Source organism: Phoxinus phoxinus, assembly GCF_949152265.1.
Source record: "Phoxinus phoxinus genome assembly, chromosome: 24".
NCBI classification, from domain to species: domain Eukaryota; kingdom Metazoa; phylum Chordata; class Actinopteri; order Cypriniformes; family Leuciscidae; genus Phoxinus; species Phoxinus phoxinus.
Genome location: NC_136899.1, coordinates 27,368,237 through 27,390,659, shown reverse-complemented (window position 1 = coordinate 27,390,659; position 22,423 = coordinate 27,368,237). Strand labels below are relative to the sequence as shown.

The window sequence follows — 22,423 nt, the reverse complement described above, 5'->3', positions numbered from 1 at the left end:
TTGTTCAGCCAACAGTCAAAGAGGCATTCCAGCGTCAGGCATCATATGGACCTTCATCTCATCGGGCCAAAGAAATCAATCATGCCATAGCATATTGTATTGCTAAGGACATGATCCCCATTTACACAGTAGCAAAACCAGGATTTCTGAAATTGATGAAGACAACAGTTCCACTTTACAAAGTTCCCTCACAGAAGTTTTTCTCTAAGACAGAATTACCCAAAATGTATAACAGTCTAAAAGAGAATGTTGGCAAGCGTATAGCTCAGGGAAAATGGTATGCAGCAACTACTGACCTATGGACCAGCAGTGGAGGAAGTGGTCATCCATACATCAGCTTCACCATCCACTACCTCACAGATTGGAAACTTCAATCAAACTGCCTGGAAACACAGTTCTTTCCAGAAGACCACACTGCTGCCAATATCAGTGAATTTTTTGATAACATGTTGCAGGAGTGGGGCATCAAAAAGGAGTCTCTTGTCAGTATTACAACTGATAATGCTTCAAACATGAAAAGGGCATTCGAGACTGACACCACCACCTTTCCCGGCCAGTGGTTTGGGTGTTTTGGCCACAACTTGAATCTGGCCATTTCTAAAGCTCTGAAAATCCAGAGGGTGGACACAGCTGTCCGAAGCTGTCGACATTTGGTGCAGGGATTTTCAAGAAGCTGGAAGAGAAGAAGAGAGCTTAGAAATAAACAAGAGGCCTTAAATGTCCCTCAGAGGTCACTCATCCATGATGTAGTCACTAGATGGGGATCAACACAGAAAATGCTTCAGAGGTTTATTGAACAGCAGCAGCAGGCAGTCTGTGCTGTACTGGCAACCGAGAGAGGCGCGTGGCATTTGATGCCAAAGGATGCAGATATTGCAGTCATTGAGCAAGTCTTGCAAATCCTTCAACCGCTCGGTGATTTTACTGATGCTTTGGCTTCAGAGAGCAGAGTGAGTCTGTCAGCCCTGAGGCCGGTGCTAGGTCACATCATCTCAGACGTTCTTGAGGTAAAAAATGAAGACAGTGCCCTCACCATAGACCTGAAGAGGGTAATGAAGTCAGATCTTGAATCCAGGTACAGTGTCGATGCAAAGAAGGTGATGGACTTGACAAGCTTTGTTGATCCCCGGTTTAAGGGAAGCTTTGCTGATGACCTTGATGCCACGGTCAACTGCTGTATCGAGGAATCCTCAAAACTGGCAGAGATGACAACGCTGAGTGAGGGAGCTGCCCATTCAGAGCAAAGCAGCACAACTCACACCCCCCCACCTACCTCTGAAAAACAGCAGCAAAGCTTGGCCACCCTTCTCAACAAAATCACCTCCACAAGGCAGCAGAGAGCAAATGAGCAGGATGTTGAAGGCAGCAGCATTAAGTCAAAGACTGAAGCTGAAATAAAAGTGTATCTTTCTCTGCCACTAATAAAATCAGAGGCAGATCCATTACAGTGGTGGAGTTTACATGCTGAAGAACTGCCTCATCTTGCTACCTTGGCTGAGAAATTTCTCTGCATTCCTGCAACAAGTGTTCCTTCTGAAAGGGTATTTAGTGCCAGTGGACATATCCTCTCACCTCAGCGTTCAAAGCTCAAGCCAGAAAAAGTGAACATGCTCACATTTTTGCACTTTAATCTTGAAGAGTAAAATATGCCAGGTAGCCCAACACAACTTTATAGTTGTGTATCGTTCTGTTTTTGCAAATGTTGTTCTTTTGCAGTTTGCACATTATTCATTTTGAAATAATTGTTCAGTTTACTTATATATTTTATATTGTTTTACTTATATTTATTTGTTTTTAAATGTTTGAGGTAATTTTAGTTCATTAAAAAGGACAAAACTGAAGTTTACTGTTTTTATCCTGTTTCTCTTGTAAAGTGAACATGCTCACATTTTTGCACTTTAATCTTGAGTAAATATGCCAGGAAGCCCGACACAACTTTATAGTGTTTTTTTTGTGTGTGTTTTTGCAAATGTTGTTCTTTTGCAGTTTGCACATTATTCATTTTGATATAATTGTTCAGTTTACTTTTATATTTTATATTGTTTTATTTATATTTATTTGTATTTAAATGTTTGAGTTACTTTTAGTTCATTAAAAAGTTATTAAAGTTACTAAAAGGACAAAACTGAAGTTTGTTTCTTTTTTTAACCTGTTTCTCTTGTAAAATTACAATATCGTGATAATACCGTATACCGTGATAAATGCTCTCTCAATTAATCGCAGCATGAAAAAGTGATACCGGCACATGCCTAACTGGTATATAACATGGTATAATTATTCCAGCAAATAAAATAAAAAAATCATATTGTTGAAGTAAAATAAAAAATACAATATAGGATTTTGGTCTTTTCCCCCTCCCCTGACATAACCCCTTTAACATCACATTGATTTTTAATATTGTTGAATAGCAAGAATTTCACTCATATGTTGTTTCTATTTTTCTACAGCGTATCAGGCCAAAGAAAACGCAGTCAAAACAACTGAATGTACGCCATGAAGAAAGTCCCTTTGAATGAGAAGGTAAAGTGTGGAGAGGCTTCCCCGATCGAGCCCGGAGCGCTGTAGCCGGCAGAACACGAACAGAAGCATGTTGTGGACGGGGGAGCGGAGGCCCGTAGCGTGGCCTACATTTGTAGCGTCCCTATTTCTAGCAGTGGGACCTGCATTCTCCGGAGTCTTTAATGCCTCAGGAAAAGATATGTTTAGTGAGTTTGGGGAGTTCCAGCTCAATGAGAACGGCCCAGCGGAGCTACGGAAACTCCAAGCCTCGAATCTTCATCCGAACTTGTACTTTAACCAAGACGATATACCACTGTTGAGACAAAGGTCAACGACAACTCATAGCCAGATCTTCAAAGTCATCCGGAGCGCTGTGATGACGATGCTCTCGACCGGCCCGCTCTACATGCCACCCACAAAGCATGAGGACTTCACCAGCAAATGGAATGAGATTTATGGAAACAACCTCCCGGCGCTGGCCCTGTACTGTTCCCTGTATCCCGAGGACTCTTCTGCCCTGCTCTTCCTGATGAAGTTCATGGACCGAATGTCGGAATATCCGGACTGGAGAGTAACCAGTGCGCCCAATGATGACGTTCCCGTGGCTCATTCGCTCACTGGATTTGCGACTGCTTTTGACTTCATCTACTCGTCCCTGGACCAGCAGCGCCGAGACCTGTACTTAAAGAAGATCTGTGCTGAAACCAGAGAGCTGTACGAGGCATCGCAGTACCGGGGCTGGGGGAAACAGTTCCTCCAGAACCACCAGACCACTAATATTCTGGCTATTCTGACCGGAGCAATAGTGGTGGGCGCACATGACGTCACCGAGTCAATGGTTTGGAAACAGGTGTCTGTAAATTACATGGAGAAGACAATGTTTCTGTTAAATCATGTTGTAGACGGCTCTCTGGACGAGGGAGTTGCGTACGGGAGCTACACAGCTAAGTCCGTTACGCAGTATGTTTTCCTAGCGCAGCGCCACTTCAACATAGACAACACACAGAACAACTGGCTGCGCACTCACTTCTGGTTTTATTACGCCACGCTGCTTCCCGGTTTCCAGAGAACAGTTGGGATAGGGGACTCCAACTATAACTGGTTCTACGGACCAGAGAGCCAGTTAGTCTTTTTAGATACGTTTGTGATCAGAAACGGGTCGGGGAATTGGCTGGCACAGCAGATTAGGAAGCACAGGCCTAGAGACGGTCCCATGGGTCAGTCCTTGGCCCAGCGCTGGACGACGCTTCACACAGAGTTTATCTGGTATAATGCCGACCTCACGCCACAACCCCCTTACGGCCACAGTAAGGCCAAGATGCACATATTCTCCAACTGGGGCGTGGTGACGTACGGCGCGGGTTTATCTGTGGCTCAGGGCAACACCTTTGTCTCATTTAAATCTGGAAAGTTGGGTGGCCGGGCAGTGTTTGACATCGTCCATGCTAAGCCTTACTCATGGGTGAACGGCTGGAACAGCTTCAACCCTGGTCACGAGCACCCCGACCAAAACTCATTCACTTTCGCCCCTAATGGACAAGTATTTGTTTCTGAGGCTTTATATGGCCCCAAATACAGCTTCCTAAACAACGTGTTAGTGTTCAGCCCTTCCCCGACGAGCCAGTGTAACATCCCTTGGGAAGGTCAGCTTGGCGAATGTGCGAAGTGGCTGCGCTGGACCGACGACGGGGTCGGAGACTCGGCAGGAGAGCTGGTCGCCGCTTCTGCCCACGGAGACACCATGTTCGTGAGTGGCGAAGCGGCCGCTGCGTATTCCTCAGCCATGAGACTGAAGAGTGTGTACCGAGCCCTGGTGCTCCTCAACTCTCAGACTCTCCTGGTGGTCGACCATGTTGAGAAAAGACACGACTCGCCAGTGAACATGGCCAGTGCGTTCTTTCACAACCTGGATATCGACTTTAAGTATGTGCCCCATAGTTTCTCAGACAGCTACAATGGGGCGCTGATGGACGTCTGGGATGCTCATTACAAGATGTTCTGGTTTGACAGTCAGGGACACAGTCCTGATACTCAAATACAGGAGGCTGAGCAGGAGGCAGAGTTTAAGAAGAGGTGGACACAGTTTATCAATGTCTCCTTTCCTTTCACTGATTCAGTCAGTAGAATGGCGTACGTGATGCACGGGCCTTACGTGAAAGTTTCCGACTGTAGGTTCATTGAAAGCAGTAAGAATGGGCTCAAACTTTCTCTCACCATCAACAATACTGAGAAAATAGTTTCGATAGTTACCAATCACAAAGACATTGGGGCACGCTCAAGCTATCTGGGGTTTGGGGGTTACGCTAAGGTGGAAGACAGACATCAGATAGTCCGCTTTGGCTTGGGGACACAGCTTGTCCCCAAACAGACCAAGTTACACAATCATCTGTTCGACTTTGGAGTTACGGTGAATGTTGCAGCTGGGGTAATACTGTGTGTGGCGATTGTTTTCCTGACCCTACAGCGCAAGTTCTACGCTTGCTTTAGCAGACTGATGCGTTACGCTTTGCTTTCTGTCTTAATGCTGTGGATAAGCGAGCTCCTGTTCGTCTCCAACAGCTGTGATCAGCTCCTCTGTGGAGTAAAGTGGCACGGATCTGCCACAGACCCGGAGCTCAGCAAACAAATGACACTTTATGACCAGCATCAACTCCCTCTCCCCACTGTAGTGATAACATCGCTGCCTGGCTCCGGGTCCGACATCCTTAAGCACCTTTTCTACAACAACACAGACTTTGTCTACCTTCGCATCCCCACAGAACACTTGGATATACCTGAAACAGAGTTTGAGTTTGACTCTTTAGTAGATGCTTGTGAATGGACACGCTCAGAAGCACAGAATGAGCGCTTTAAAATGATTCAGGGCTGGCTACATTCACTGGTCCACAACACCCACTTATTCCTGCAAAATATCCCACTCCATGACACCAGCCACATGAAACCGGCCCAAAGAGCCAGTCTCTCGCAGGACAAGAGGAAGAGACTGAGGAGACGAGAGTCCAGGGCTGAAATGAAAGGTCGTGTGCGAGTGGACAGGGATGTGGAGTATGTGAGGGAGTTGAGGAGACACACGGTGGACTACCCTAATGCCCGTGTCGTCCTCAACCTGTGCAGCGGCAGCTGGGCTCTGAAGCTGCCCTTCCTCCAAGAAGTCCTCGGCCCATCTCTGAGGGCCATCTACGTCATCAGGGACCCTCGTGCGTGGGTTTATCTGATGCTGTACAACAGCAAACCTAGCCTTTACTCGCTCAAGAACATTCCTCAGCATCTAGCCCTCCTTTTCAAAGAAGATACGGTTAGTGACGGGTGTCCGACCGCATTTGCAGGCGAGTTCAGAACGCTGTGGCTCCTCATATCTCGTTCAGAGACCGATCCTGTGCTGTTGCTGGCCCACCTGTGGCTCGCCCACACGGCCGCCGTCCTCAGAGTCACGTCCAGCTTATCCGAAGAGTCCTTCCTCCAGGTCAGGTTTGAGGATGTTGTGGATTATCCTCAGGACACAGCCGAGAAGATACACTCCTTCCTCGGAGTCCCCGTATCTCCCTCGGCCCTGAATCAGCTCATGTTCACCACCTCCACAAACTTGTATAACTTGATGTATGAAGGGGACATATCACCAGCCAACATCAACATATGGAGGCGAAACCTGCCAAGGAGAGACATCAGACTCATAGAGCACACCTGTGGGGTCCTGATGAGGCAGCTCGGGTATCAGAGGTTCACTGACTAATTAGCTGCTGGCCAGCTGTTGTCCTAAATCTCTTGTGTGTGTTTGATATTTGTGTTGTATTTTTGCACAAATTTAGGTTGCAAACCAAGTAAAAGTGAAAATGACAGAAATAGGCACAAGAATTGAATGTCAGTCTGTGACAGTCTGCACCATGTCTAATCTAACCTATGTCATTTTTTACTACAATGCCTTCAGGATACCGTTCAAAAGTTTTAGATCGGTAAGATGTTTTTAAAAGAAGTCTCTTCTGCTCACCAAGACTGCATTTATACAGTAAAAAGAGTTGTATTGTGAAATATTATTGCAAGCTAAGGGTAGCCTGGTTGACACCAGACCCTTCCAGACTCATTCACAGCCCATTTCCAAAGGGGCGTCACCAACGGACGTCGCTCAAATGCCTCCGGGCGCAATTGGATATCCATAAAGCCAATCAGAGCGTTCGTCATCGTGTAAAGCCCACCGCAACGTTTGTGATTAGGGGCCTCGATTTGGAAAAATAGGAAATGGGCTTGAATGGGCTCTTTGCCAGACGGACTTGCAGAGCAAATCTCAAATTAGCCGGAAGTCCGTCAGGGTTTTCCCAGGCTAAGCTAAAGGTGTACTCACACTAGCCGCGGTTGTCTTGTCTCGAGCCCTGGTGCGATCGTCCCCCTATAACGTTCTGGGCCGGAGCACGCTTACGTCATTTACCATGCAACTTTTTGTTTTAAAGTAAACAGGAAGAAAAGCACTTCCGCTAATAGACGCTTAGTGGATTTTTCATTTATGCCACGCAGCAATGTCCCCTTGATTACGCTACACATGTCAGAAGATTGCTACGAAGGCAGCTGACTTTGATGGAGGAATTTACAGCTTTACTTGCAAAATACAATTCCTGTTCATCAATTAGGAGAGAACCAGACCCGTTATAAACCTAAATATACTCGAATTAATTGAATATTGTACTGTCCAGGTAGGTTGTAATAGAAGATGTTTGCTGTCGTAATGATGACAGTAGCGCACACAGCAGTAGTAGCTGTGGTTAGCGATCACACTACACGCGTACTGCGCGAGCCTAACTGGAACTCTAGTCAAACGAGCCAGTTTCCGACACAGAATAAAAAAGATAATTGCAACTTTTTATCTCACAAATCTCTTTTTATCTCAGAATTGCGTGATATAAAGTCGTAATTGCGAGTTATAAAGTCAGAATTGCGTGATATAAAGTCGTAATTGCGAGTTATAAAGTCAGAATTGCGTGATATAAAGTCGTAATTGCGAGTTATAAAGTCAGAATTGCGTGATATAAAGTCGTAATTGCGAGTTATAAAGTCAGAATTGCGTGATATAAAGTCGTAATTGCGAGTTATAAAGTCAGAATTGCGTGATATAAAGTCGTAATTGCGAGTTATAAAGTCAGAATTGCGTGATATAAAGTCGCAATTGTGTATAAACTCGCAATCACGAGAAATAAAAAGTCAGAATTGCATGTTTATATCTTGCCATTCTGACTTTATGACACGCAATTGCAACTTTAAATTAAGCAATTCTGACATTATATCTCACAATGGTGAGATAAAAAGTCGCAATAATCTTTTTAAATGATTTATTTTGTGGCGGAAACAAGCTTCCATAGTTTTCTATGTGAATATATTTCCCAATATTACTGGTTTTGCTGTATTTTGGATAGAATACAGCCTTGGTGAGCAGAAAAGAGTTCATTAAAAAATATTACCAATCTAAAACTTTCAAAAGTGACAGTAAAGACTGAGATATTCACATTAGTATCCTTTATATTTAACACTGTGTTTCCTGCTGTGTGAGACTTGAGAAGTTTCCTACGACAGGAAAAGATCAACATATGGATCATCATCAGCATCTACAGTAAACATAAAGCTTTGCTCCCATCGTCCCGTCCTGTCAGTCCCAGTGGTTGAAGAATCAGAATCCGCTCTCCACATCCTCATCAGAGTTCTGCTGTGACCGGATATTGAATGATTGTTTCCCGAAGTGACAGAATGATTCAGGAATGATGTGTTGTTATGGATGAGGTGTTCTGGGCTGAAACATGTTTAAAGAATGGCAAAGTACACAGAATCATTACGAAGCATTTCATCCTTTCTCTCAGCATGACACACAATACCAAGTGTTCATAGAATGTTTTGTTGTATTTTCTTCTTGGCAAAAACACTGTAATATCAGGAGCACTGTACCGTCATGCCGCCGAGCGGTTCTCCGCGGTCTCGGTCTCTGGGTCTGACTGTCCATCATACAATAAAGATGATGTATAACGCTTCGCCTGTGGTCATGTGATCAGCAGAGGACCATCATGTGGTGTAACATTTACAATCACACTGTATGACAAGCCTTTTTTAATATTTGCTACTTTTTACAATAATTATTTGTTGCTTGTATTATAATATTACAAAAGTTACTGTTCCTTATTACAATAGTCACTAGTCTCTATTCAATAGTAATTATTAACCATTACATATTAGTGCCTAAATATAAATGTACTTATTCCAAATTTCTTAAAGGGGTCATGACATGAGAAACCAAATTTCCCTTGATCTTTTAGTATATAAGAGGTCTTTGTACCATTAAAACGTCCTGCAAGTTTCATAGCTTAAGACGTCCTCCCCATTATAAACGAATCATTTATTTAATCAAGCTCTAAATACAGCTCGTTCTGGATTCATGGTAAGAAGTGACGTCACGGTACGAAGTGACGTACCAGCGTTTGCATATGACCGCCTCCAGGCACAAGACAGTTACGCTTTAAGCGCAAGGCAACTACGCTCATTTCGTATCGTTGTCGCGCCCGCGCGCCGCGCGCCTCACAAGTGTTCAGTCGACGGACAGCGCGTGGGTCTGTGTACAGGGAAATGACGATGCCACAGATGTGCTGTTCCTGGCTGTGGACAAACAACATCTTTGAATACGTTGCGAAAGATCCAGTCGTCAGGGGAAAATGGATGCACTTTATTTTTTGCGGACGTCTCTGTCACGGCAGTGTTAGTTTAAGCGTTTGTAGATACATTTGAAGGATGACCGTTTTGAGAACAAATCCCAAAATGATGCTGGCTTTGCCAGAAAACTGTTGCTCAAAGATAAGTCCTTGCCGACTATTCTGGGCTCAACAACGACGACGCAAACTGTAAGTAATGTGTTTAAAACTTTAAACTACTTTTTAAATACGCTGAATATGCAAATGTTCTGGCTGGGGGCGTTAATAATTGATGCATAGGCACTGACGTTAGCCAATCATAACAGTGGGCGTTAACACTGAACTCTTAAAGGGGAAACCCCCCCAAAACAGGCTGTTTGAATCAGAGGATGAGAAACAGGGTGGGAAAAGGTAATAAATCACTACATTTTAAAAGTTTTTTGTAAAAAAAACTATAGTAATACTATATTTGCACCTAAGGGAACATAATAATAAAATAAAAAAACCCATGTCATGACCCCTTTAAGAGACTTTGGTTAAACTTTACTAGTCTGGAAAACACAAGTACACTGTAAAACCCAACAAGTTAAGCTAACTCATTTAATTTGAGGAAACTTATTACCTCAATTTAATTAAGTTAACAAAAAACAATAGTTATGAGTACTCTGAACTTATTTTAATCGAGTCCACTAAACAATGATATTTTTTAATACGCAATTAAACTTTACACTGCATTTAAATACTTTATATAGCTGAAACCTCACTATATTGAGTAAAAAAATTGAAAAGACTAACTTTAAATGAACTCAGAGCACTTGCAGTTCCTGCTAGCTCGCAATATCATATACAAACTCAAATCCAATGAGTTAAGCTAACTCATTACATTTGAGGAAACTTATTACCTCAATTTAATTAAGTTTATAAAAAACAATAGTTATGAGTACTCTGAACTTATCTCAGTTGAGTTAAATAAAAGCATACATTGCAGTCAAGAAATTAAGTGATTAATTAATTGATGAATTAAGCGATTAGTGAGCATTAATTATGAACACCTGCTGTTAACAAGCAGAATCACTGAAGGAAAAAGAAACACAAGAACTACAACTGACTTCCAACCACAGCCTTAGATGAAATCAACTTAAGATCAAATATGTTTAAATCTCTCAAGTTCTCAGCAGAAGAGGATTATGACCCATGATTATCCAATTAAATCTGTGGGCAAAGAGACACTTTACGTGGCTTTTCAGTCTGGAAATTCATGTTCAGTCTGTCCAACGTAACGCTGAGGTCACCTGTCAAACCACTACACAAACAACATTAGCAGCTTCACTTATTACTAACCAGTTTTACTTTTGTCATGCATCTACAGAAGTTGTTATTGAGAATGAACAGAGGTTTAGATGATGATGATTTATTGAGTTTCATTTAAAGACACCATGATAGTGGTCAGTGTTTGCTTTAGTTGGGCTCTTGACCCTTGACTTTATAACACCAGATTTTCTTCTGGCTGCTGTAACTGAGTGTTTATATAACACATTTGTTATGGCACATAAGCCAAAAGAAAATATAAACATTTTATTGCGTTTAGATGATGCAAATCAACATTTAATGACTTGATTTTCTGATCTTTTCCAGAGCCTAATCTCTGTGTAAACAGGTGATATGTTACTTGTATTGTTTGTTATAACAGAACTCTGATTTTACTGTAAGGTCCATTGAAATGACAATATGATTTTTAAAACCTCTATGGTTTCATACTGACTTACACAGACATCAAGAATGAGCATATGAATCTCAACAACGGTGACCAATAAAAAAATATTCATGCCGCAATGTGTGCTGGGAGCAATGGATACATTTTGTATTATGCTAGTACCCAGCATGCATTGCAACATGAATAGTTTTTAATGGTCACCATTGTTGAGGTTCATATGCTGAATCTTGATGTCTGTGTGAGTCTTTGAAATACAATACATTTTTTGTGAAACTTTTTGTGCACATTCATTTTGTAATATTATTCATATTGTCTGATGAACATAGAATTGCTGGCGCTTATGCTGTTGAAACACAGTTTTGAAAAAAAATGATTAATATGTTGCCCTTTTTATCAGGGATTAGACTCTGAATAAGATCAGTGAATCAAGTCACAAAATGATCTATTGTCATCATCAGTCCTCAACCATTTATACACAATCAACAATTTTCCATGACTTTTGTACCATTATAAATGTGTTATATAAACACACAATATAGCAGCCAAAGAAAACCTTATGTGGAAAAAGTCAAGGGTCAAGAGCCCAACTAAAGCAAACGCTGATCTCCATCATGGTGACCTTAAACGAAACAAATCATCAACATCTAAACCTCTGTTAATTATAATAATAACTGTATAATAATAATAATTCAAACTGGTTAATAATAAGTGAAGCTGGTAATGCTGTTTGTGTACTGGTGTAATCCTCCTCTTTTATCTTCAGTTTATTTCATCTAAGGATGTGGTGGAAGTCAGTTGTAGTTCTTGTGTTTCTCTTTCCTTCAGTGATTCGGCTTGTTAACAGCAGGTGTTTATCACTAATCCTCAATCATCACTTAATTATACAATTATTATTCAATTATCATTCTGGGATATAGAAATGTTCTATAACTCATTCAGTTTGAGTTCAATTTCAGTCATTCAAGTTTCAATAATATTTGAGTGCAGTGAACTCAATTTGATTTAGTACATATTACTGTTAGGTTTTACAGTGTACTAACCCTTACTATTCAATGACTCACAACTATTCACACCCACACATCCCCATCTCTACAGTACTTTACAGTATTAATGCAGCCGATGAGAGATGCTATAGATGTTTAAATCTCTGGAAACGCAGTTCTGCAGAATACGCATTTGAACACGTTTAGGCCGTTCACACCAATGACGAGAGCTATAGCAATACTGATGAAGATATAGTTGTATAAATCGTTCTAAATGAGTCTACAGCACAAGCGATGGCGAACGATACCACGCAAATATTTTCCAGAATGCCTGATGAACGATAAACCCCCGACAGCCAATCAGAATCCGTCCTGCTCAGAAGAGCTCCAGCCTGACAGCCAATCAGAATCCGTCCTGCTCTGAAGAGCTCCAGCCTGACAGCCAATCAGAATCCGTCCTGCTCTGAAGAGCTCCAGCCTGACAGCCAATCAGAATCCGTCCTGCTCTGAAGAGCTCCAGCCTGACAGCCAATCAGAATCCGTCCTGCTCTCCAGCATTTAAAGCGACAGACGCCGAAACTGAACCATCGTTATCGTTCCTGGTGCCAAGGAGCCTTTAGGAAACACCAAACGGAGTGCACTGGACTCGTCTTTAGTGGATTTAAGAAGAATAAAATGTATAATTTGTTAGTAGTTTGTCTGATCTTAAAGCTTTGATCATATGCTGAGCGGTCACTCACTTCTGTGTCTCTTCAGCGAGATATAATCCTGCACTGTGTTTCTCAGACCTTCGAGTGAGTAACATCTCAATCAGTGTCAACATCACACACACACACACACACACACACACATATGGGTTATGAGTTATGGGTTATGAGTTATGAGTTATGGGTTATGAGTGATGAGTTATGGGTTATGAGTTATGTGTTATGAGTTATGGGTTATGAGTTATGGGTTATGAGTTATGGATTATGGGTTATGAGCTATGGGTTATGTGTTATGGATTATGAGTTATGGATTATGGGTTATGGATTATGGGTTATGAGCTATGGGTTATGAGTTATGGGTTATGAGTTATGTGTTATGGGTTATGAGTTATGGATTATGGGTTATGAGTTATGGGTTATGAGTTATGGGTTATGAGTTATGGGTTATGGGTTATGAGTTATGGGTTATGAGTTATGGATTATGAGTTATGGGTTATGCGTTATGGGTTATGAGTTATGGATTATGGGTTATGGATTATGGGTTATGAGTTATAGGTTATGGGTTATGAGTTATGGATTATGGGTTATGGGTTATGAGTTATGGATTATGAGTTATGGGTTATGAGTTATGGGTTATGGATTATGAGTTATGGGTTATGGGTTATGAGTTATGAGTTATGGGTTATGGGTTATGAGTTATGAGTTATGGGTTATGAGTTATGGGTTATGGGTTATGGGTTATGAGTTATGGGTTATGAGTTATGGGTTATGTGTTATGAGTTATGGGTTATGAGTTATGGGTTATGGGTTATGGGTTATGAGTTATGGGTTATGAGTTATGGGTTATGAGTTATGGGTTATGGGTTATGAGTTATGGGTTATGTGTTATGAGTTATGGGTTATGGGTTATGAGTTATGAGTTATGGGTTAGGGTTAGAGTTATGGGTTATGGGTTATGAGCTATGGGTTATGAGTTATGGGTTATGAGTTATGGGTTATGGGTTATGAGTTATGGGTTATGGGTTATGAGTTATGGGTTATGGGTTATGAGTTATGGGTTATGAGTTATGGGTTAGGGTTAGGGTTAGGCTTAGGGTCTTCTCTGCGAGCGCACGAGGGCCTCAGTGTGTAGGGTGCAGGAGAAGTGCACTAGAGTTCACCCGTGTTAAAGGCACAGTACTGTGAGTTACTCTGCTGGAACATCTCATTCATCTGAGCCTGTCAGAGTACAGCAGTGGAGTAGCTTACTTGCTGTTTGTGAGGTTATGTACAATATTTATGTGCATTATAATAGTTATGATTGAAAGCATTCTAAACCCAATTCTAAGGAAAATAATATAACATTAATTCTACATACATGCACAAGAGGGCGCCATCAGCACATCTGACTCAACACAGCAGGATCAAGCCACAACTTATTAATCATTCATATTAATATGCTAAACCGTTGATATATTTCACTTTAAATATAAAATGTTCAGTCGTCTGTGTCTCAGTATGTGCCAGCGTGACAGGACAACACTGGGGAAGCACTTTATGTTTTGCGTTATAGATATCGTAATATGTTTTCAGATGTCGGCTCTTCACAAACTTCAGAGTTGCTGAGCTCTACTGATTCGCTGAGGATCATGTTGTTCTTCTGAAGGCTGGAAACTGAATGTGTTTAAAGAGGAATGATGGTCTCCTTCATTTAGTTAATCTACAACTTCATTTAGTTTTGTGTCTTTGTATTCTCAGCATTTCAATATTTTCCAGCTACTTATTAATGAAAATAATTGCAGATGTTTTTTCAGCTTTTCAACTTTGCTACAGTAAATCCGTAGTGTGACAGTATTGAATGAAAATATTGAAACAATATGTATGTATTTATCTGAAGTCATTCTTACAGTATGAAGTCTGGACAGAGGCTGACGATGATGGTAAATGGACTGCATTTATATAGCGCTTTCACAGACCCAATGGCCACCAAAGCACTTTACATGTTTGCCTCACATTCACCCATTCACACACCGACGGCGGGGTCAGCCAAGGCCCATCCAGCTCGTCGGGAGCAGCTGGGGTTAGGCCTCTTGCTCATGGACACCTCGACACTTGGTCAAGTGGAACCGGGGATTGAACCACCAACCTTCTGGTTTGTAGACAACCTACATGAACCACTGAACCACACTCTTTAAATGGGAGTTTCTCTTTACAGTGCATCTCAAACTAATTGAATGTTAATTCAGAGTGCTTTTTGATAGCTCTACTCTACTCTACTGTACTGTACTATACTCTACTCTACTGTACTCTACTGTACTCTACTCTACTGTACTCTACCTCTACTGTACTCTACTGTACTCTACTCTACTGTACTCTACCTCTACTGTACTCTACTGTACTCTACTGTACTCTACTGTACTCTACTGTACTCTACCTCTACTGTACTCTACTGTACTCTACTGTACTCTACTCTACTGTACTCTACCTCTACTGTACTCTACCTCTACTGTACTCTACATCTACTGTACTGTACTCTACTGTACTCTACTGTACTCTACATCTACTGTACTGTACTCTACTGTACTCTACTGTACTCTACATCTACTGTACTGTACTCTACTGTACTCTACTGTGCTCTACATCTACTGTACTGTACTCTACATCTACTGTACTCTACTGTACTCTACCTCTACTGTACTCTACTGTACTCTACTCTACTGTACTCTACTGTACTCTACTGTACTCTACTCTACTGTACTGTACTTTACTCTAAATGTACTCTACTCTACTCTACTGTATGGACTCTACTCTACTGTACTCCACTGTACTCTACTCTACTGTACTCTACTCTACTGTACTCTACTCTACCTCTACTGTACTCTACTCTACTGTACTCTACTGTACTCTACTCTACTGTACTGTACTCTACTCTAAACTCTACTGTACTGTACTCTACTGTACTCTACTGTACTGTACTCTACTATACTGTACTCTACTTTACTCTACTCTACTGTACTCTACTCTACTGTACTCTACTTTACTCTACTCTACTGTACTCTACTGTACTCTACCTCTAATGTACTCTACTGTACTCTACTGTACTCTACATCTACTGTACTGTACTCTACTGTACTCTACTGTACTCTACATCTACTGTACTGTACTCTACATCTACTGTACTCTACTGTACTCTACCTCTACTGTACTCTACTCTACTGTACTCTACTGTACTCTACTCTACTGTACTCTACTCTACTGTACTGTACTGTACTGTACTTTACTCTAAATGTACTCTACTCCACTCTACTGTATGGACTCTACTCTACTGTACTCCACTGTAATCTACTCTACTGTACTCTACTCTACTGTACTCCACTGTACTCTACTCTACTGTACTCTACTCTACTCTACTCTACTCTACTGTACTCTACTCTACCTCTACTGTACTCTACTCTACTGTACTCTACTCTACTCTACTGTACTCTACTTTACTGTACTCGACTGTACTCGACTGTACTCTACTGTACTCTACTGTACTGTACTGTACTGTACTCTACTATACTGTACTCTACTTTACTCTACTCTACTGTACTCTACTCTACTGTACTCTACTGTACTCTACTCTACTGTACTCTACTCTACTGTACTCTACTCTACTGTACTCTACTCTACTGTACTCTACTGTACTCTACTCTACTGTACTCTACTGTACTCTACTCTACTGTACTCTACTCTACTGTACTCTAATGTACTCTACTTTACTGTACTCTACTCTATTGTACTCTACTTTACTGTACTCTACTGTACTCTACTGTACTCTACATCTACTGTACTCTACTGTACTCTACTGTACTCTACTCTACTGTACTCTACTCTACTGTACTCTACTGTACTCTACTCTACTGTACTCTACTCTACTGTACTCTACATCTACTGTACTCTACTGTACTGTACTCTACTGTACTCTACTGTACTCTACTGTACTGTACTCTACTGTACTGTACTCTACTGTACTCTACTCTACTGTACTCTGCTGTACTCTACTCTACTGTACTCTACATCTACATGTACTCTACTCTACTCTACTGTACTCTACATCTACATGTACTCTACTCTACTCTACTGTACTCTACATCTACATGTACTCTACTCTACTCTACTGTACTCTACTCTACTGTACTCTACTGTACTCTACTCTATTGTACTCTACTCTACTGTACTCTACTCTACTGTACTCTACTCTACTGTACTCTACATGTACTCTACTCTACTGTATGGACTCTACTCTACTGTACTCTACTGTACTCTACTGTACTCTACTGTACTCTACATCTACTGTACTCTACTGTACTCTACTATACTCTACATCTACTGTACTCTACATCTACTGTACTCTACTGTGCTCTACTCCACTGTACTCTACTGTACTCTACTCTACTGTACTCTACTGTACTCTACTCCACTGTACTCTACTGTACTCTACTGTACTCTACTGTACTCTACTCTACTGTACTCTACTCTGCTGTACTCTACTCTACTGTACTCTACTGCACTCTACATCTACTGTACTCTACTGTACTGTACTCTACTGTACTCTACATCTACTGTACTCTACTGTACTCTACTATACTCTACATCTACTGTACTCTACATCTACTGTACTCTACTGTGCTCTACTCCACTGTACTCTACTGTACTCTACTCTACTGTACTCTACATCTACTGTACTCTACTGTACTCTACTCTACTGTACTCTACTGTACTCTACTCTACTGTACTCTACTCTACTGTACTCTACTCTACTGTACTCTACTGTACTCTACATCTACTGTACTCTACTGTACTGTACTCTACTGTACTGTACTCTACTGTACTCTACCTCTACTCTACTCTACTCTACTCTACTCTACTGTACTCTACTCTACTGTACTCTACTGTACTCTACTCTACTGTACTCTACTGTACTCTACTCTACTGTACTCTACATCTACTCTACTCCACTGTACTCTACATCTACTGTACTGTACTGTACTGTACTCTACCTCTACTCTACTCTACTCTACTGTACTCTACTCTACTGTACTCTACCTCTACTGTACTCTACTGTACTCTACCGTACTCTACATCTACTGTACTGTACTCTACTGTACTCTACCTCTACTGTACTCTACTGTACTCTACTGTACTCTACATCTACTGTACTGTACTCTACTGTACTCTACTGTACTCTACATCTACTGTACTGTACTCTACATCTACTGTACTCTACTGTACTCTACCTCTACTGTACTCTACTCTACTGTACTCTACTGTACTCTACTCTACTCTACTGTACTGTACTCTACCTCTACTGTACTCTACTGTACTCTACTCTACTCTACTGTACTCTACTCTACTCTACTGTACTCTACTCTACTCTACTGTACTCTACTCTACTGTACTCTACTCTACTGTACTCTACTGTACTCTACTCTACTGTACTCTACTGTACTCTACTTTACTGTACTCGACTGTACTCTACTGTACTCTACTGTACTGTACTGTACTGTACTCTACTATACTGTACTCTACTTTACTCTACTCTACTGTACTCTACTGTACTCTACTCTACTCTACTCTACTGTACTCTACTCTACTGTACTCTACTGTCCTCTACTTTACTGTACTCTACTGTACTCTACTCTACTGTACTCTACTGTACTCTACTCTACTGTACTCTACTCTATTGTACTCTACTCTACTGTACTCTACTCTACTGTACTCTACTGTACTCTACTCTACTGTACTCTACATCTACATGTACTCTACTCTACTCTACTGTACTCTACTCTACTGTACTCTACTCTACTGTACTCTACTCTATTGTACTCTACTCTACTGTACTCTACTTCTACTGTACTGTACTCTACTCTACTGTACTGTACTCTACTGTACTCTACTGTACTGTACTCTACTCTACTGTACTCTACTCTACTGTACTCTACTGTACTCTACTCTACATGTACTCTACTCTACTGTATGGACTCTACTCTACTGTACTCTACTGTACTCTACATCTACTGTACTCTACTGTACTCTACTATACTCTACATCTACTGTACTCTACATCTACTGTACTCTACTGTGCTCTACTCCACTGTACTCTACTGTACTCTACTCTACTGTACTCTACTGTACTCTACTCCACTGTACTCTACTGTACTCTACTCTACTGTACTCTACTGTACTCTACTCTACTGTACTCTACTGTACTCTACATCTACTCTACTCTACATCTACTGTACTCTACTGTACTCTACATCTACTGTACTCTACTGTAATCTACATCTACTGTACTCTACTGTACTCTACATCTACTGTACTCTACATCTACTGTACTCTACTGTACTCTACATCTACTCTACTCTACATCTACTGTACTCTACTGTACTCTACATCTACTGTACTCTACTGTACTCTACATCTACTGTACTCTACTGTACTCTACATCTACTGTACTCTACATCTACTGTACTCTACTGTACTCTACTCCACTGTACTCTACTCTACTGTACTCTACTGTACTCTACATCTACTGTACTCTACTGTACTCTACTCCACTGTACTCTACTGTACTCTACTCTACTGTACTCTACTCTACTCTACTCTACTGTACTCTACTCTACTGTACTCTACTGTACTCTACTCTGCTGTACTCTACTCTACTGTACTCTACTGTACTCTACATCTACTGTACTCTACTGTACTCTACTGTACTCTACCTCTACTCTACTCTACTCTACTGTACTCTACCTCTACTGTACTCTACTCTACTGTACTCTACTGTACTCTACTCTACTGTACTCTACTCTACTGTACTCTACATCTACTCTACTCCACTGTACTCTACATCTACTGTACTGTACTGTACTGTACTCTACCTCTACTCTACTCTACTCTACTGTACTCTACTTTACTGTACTCTACTGTACTCTACCTCTACTCTACTCTACTGTACTCTATTCTACTGTACTCTACTGTACTCTACTCTACTGTACTCTACATCTACTGTACTCTACTCTACTGTACTCTACTCTACTGTACTCTACTGTACTCTACATCTACTGTACTCTACTGTACTCTACTCTACTGTACTGTACTCTACTGTACTCTACTGTACTCTACTCTACTGTACTGTACTCTACTGTACTCTACTGTACTCTACTGTACTCTACTCTACTGTACTGTACTCTACTGTACTCTACTGTACTCTACTGTACTCTACTCTACTGTACTGTACTCTACTGTACTCTACTGTACTCTACTCTACTGTACTCTACTGTACTCTACTGTACTCTACTGTACTCTACTCTACTGTACTGTACTCTACTGTACTCTACTGTACTCTACTCTACTGTACTCTACATCTACTCTACTCCACTGTACTCTACATCTACTGTACTCTACATCTACTGTACTCTACTGTACTCTACTCTACTGTACTCTACATCTACTCTACTCCACTGTACTCTACATCTACTCTACTCCACTGTACTCTACATCTACTCTACTCTACTGTACTCTACTCTACTGTACTCTACTCTACTGTACTCTACTCTACTCTACTGTACTCTACTCTACTGTACTCTACTCTACTGTACTCTACATCTACTGTACTCTACATCTACTGTACTGTACTCTACTCTACTCTACTGTACTCTACTCTACATCTACTGTACTCTACATCTACTGTACTCTACTGTACTCTACTCTACTGTACTCTACTGTACTCTACTCTACTGTACTCTACTCTACTGTACTCTACTCGACTCTACTCCACTGTACTCTACATCTACTCTACTCTACTGTACTCTACTCTACTGTACTCTACTCTACTGTACTCTACTCTACTCTACTGTACTCTACTGTACTCTACTGTACTCTACTCTACATCTACTGTACTCTACATCTACTGTACTCTACTGTACTCTACTCTACTGTACTCTACTCTACATCTACTGTACTCTACATCTACTGTACTGTACTCGACTGTAGAGCTCCACATCCGTCAGCAGAGGCTGAGACTGAATGTGTGTGTTGTGTGTCGCGGGTCACTAACTGCATTAGTGTAACGGGCAGCACATGCTCGAGATCAGATGCTCTGTACGTCCCTCACTGCTCCTGTGGAGGCGACGCAGACGACAGCATGTTTCCTCTCTACCTTCAGTCTCGGTGAGTCTCTCCGCTTTACTATAATCCTGGATCTGAGGAGCAATATCAGACGGTACATGAGCTAATGATCCGCTGCGCTCTCCCCACGACTGATGATCTGCGTGATCAACCGCACGTTCTCCTGGACGTGGAGCAACACAGGCCTATGAGGAGCATGTAGAGCAGAGCATTCGGGATTACATATATTACATTTAAAAATAATCATTATCATACGTCTTGGTTTTTATGGCTGTTGACAGAGGAACATTGTTGTTTCTAAGCAAGTAACACACTTTCTTTGTGTAGTGACAGGTTTAGTTGTTTATATATTTGATATATTTGCTGATTTTGAATGTAAACAAATAAACTATAGTCATCGGCAAAATCACACAAGTAGACCTCATGCTGTCATGTAAAGACAGATGTGTGTGACGTGTCCACTGATCAGTGTGTTCAGTGTGTGACGTGTGATCAGTGTGTGATCAGTGTGATCAGTGTGTTCAGTGTGTGATCAGTGTGATCAGTGTGTTCAGTGTGTGACGTGTGATCAGTGTGTTCAGTGTGTGACGTGTGATCAGTGTGTTCAGTGTGTGATCAGTGTGTGATCAGTGTGTGTTCAGTGTGTGATCAGTGTGTGATCAGTGTGTGTTCAGTGTGTGATCAGTGTGTGACGTGTGATCAGTGTGTTGTGCTCCTGTAACAGAAGAAATGTGACCGACAGCTACATGCGGTCTCATGCTCAGAGGAGCCGTGTCTAAAGCTGAGGCACAAAGGGAGCGATTGATGAACGCCACTGATGATGAGGACACCAGTGTGTCTGATCAAACCACTGCTTTCTCGTCTCCTGAGGGTCACGACCTCTCCTTACTGATAACTCATCCAGTCACATCCTCACCTTTCCCCACACCGGAGCCTGAGGATGTTCTCCAGCGTCTGGGATCCAGCGGATGGGAAGAGTTCAGGCTCCTCCACACACACACACACACACACACACACACACACACACACACACACACACACACACACACACACACACACACACACACACACACACACACACACACACACACACACTCAGTTCGCTGTGGTTTACACACACGTGCACTTCTCTGATTCTCTCTGAACACAAAGCCGCTCTGTAGATCCCTGTGTTTGGATCCGTCCTGCACTTCTCCCGCACCTCAGCGCATCCACACTGTACATCTGTGTGTCGTTCTGTACCAGAGCTTCTGCTTTTTGACATTATTTTGCTGTCACTCAAACTCTGGAAGCACGAATGTCGGAAACGGCTAAAGATGTTCTCAGAAATCAGACATCCCTTTATTCTCATCACCAGACAACCGAAGCCAGAAAGCATTCAATTTATGTGTTAAATACATTTTATTTCATTAATTAACTGTAATTCTGTCAGGACCACTATCGTCAAATATGATTGACACTTAGCATACAGTTTGGACTGGCGGTCAGGTTCTGTTCTGGGCAGCGGTGATAAGAGCAGCAATAACCCCCTCAGGGCAAACACAACAGAACCAATATTAATGTATGCAGATATCATTCATTAATAAAGATTTTAAGGTACAACATAATTCGAGAATGTATTCTGATTAAAGGGGAATGGCAGATCCGGACTGGAGACAGGTGGAGCTGGGGAGGGAGGAGGGTAATGCGCTCCTGAGGAACACCACATCTGCTGAT

General features: G+C 41.6%; 2 protein-coding genes across 2 annotated transcripts in view; both read left to right on the top strand.

The window, feature by feature from the left end:
• The window catches only part of dselb (dermatan sulfate epimerase like b), a 12,418-nt gene extending 3,914 nt beyond the window's left edge, over positions 1-8,504 (top strand). Inside the window, exon 2 of the mRNA XM_079602185.1 lies at positions 2,448-8,504. Within this exon, the coding sequence (XP_079458311.1) occupies positions 2,588-6,229 (3,642 nt within the window). The 5' untranslated portion in view covers positions 2,448-2,587 and the 3' untranslated portion in view covers positions 6,230-8,504. The remainder of the gene's footprint in view (positions 1-2,447) is intronic.
• LOC306993030 (E3 SUMO-protein ligase ZBED1) lies at positions 111-1,643 on the top strand (the record flags this gene model as incomplete). Its single annotated transcript, XM_079602461.1, has 1 exon — positions 111-1,643. The coding sequence occupies one exon, from the start codon at positions 111-113 to the stop codon at positions 1,641-1,643; it is 1,533 nt and encodes a 510-aa protein (XP_079458587.1).
• Positions 8,505-22,423: the final 13,919 nt, after the last annotated feature.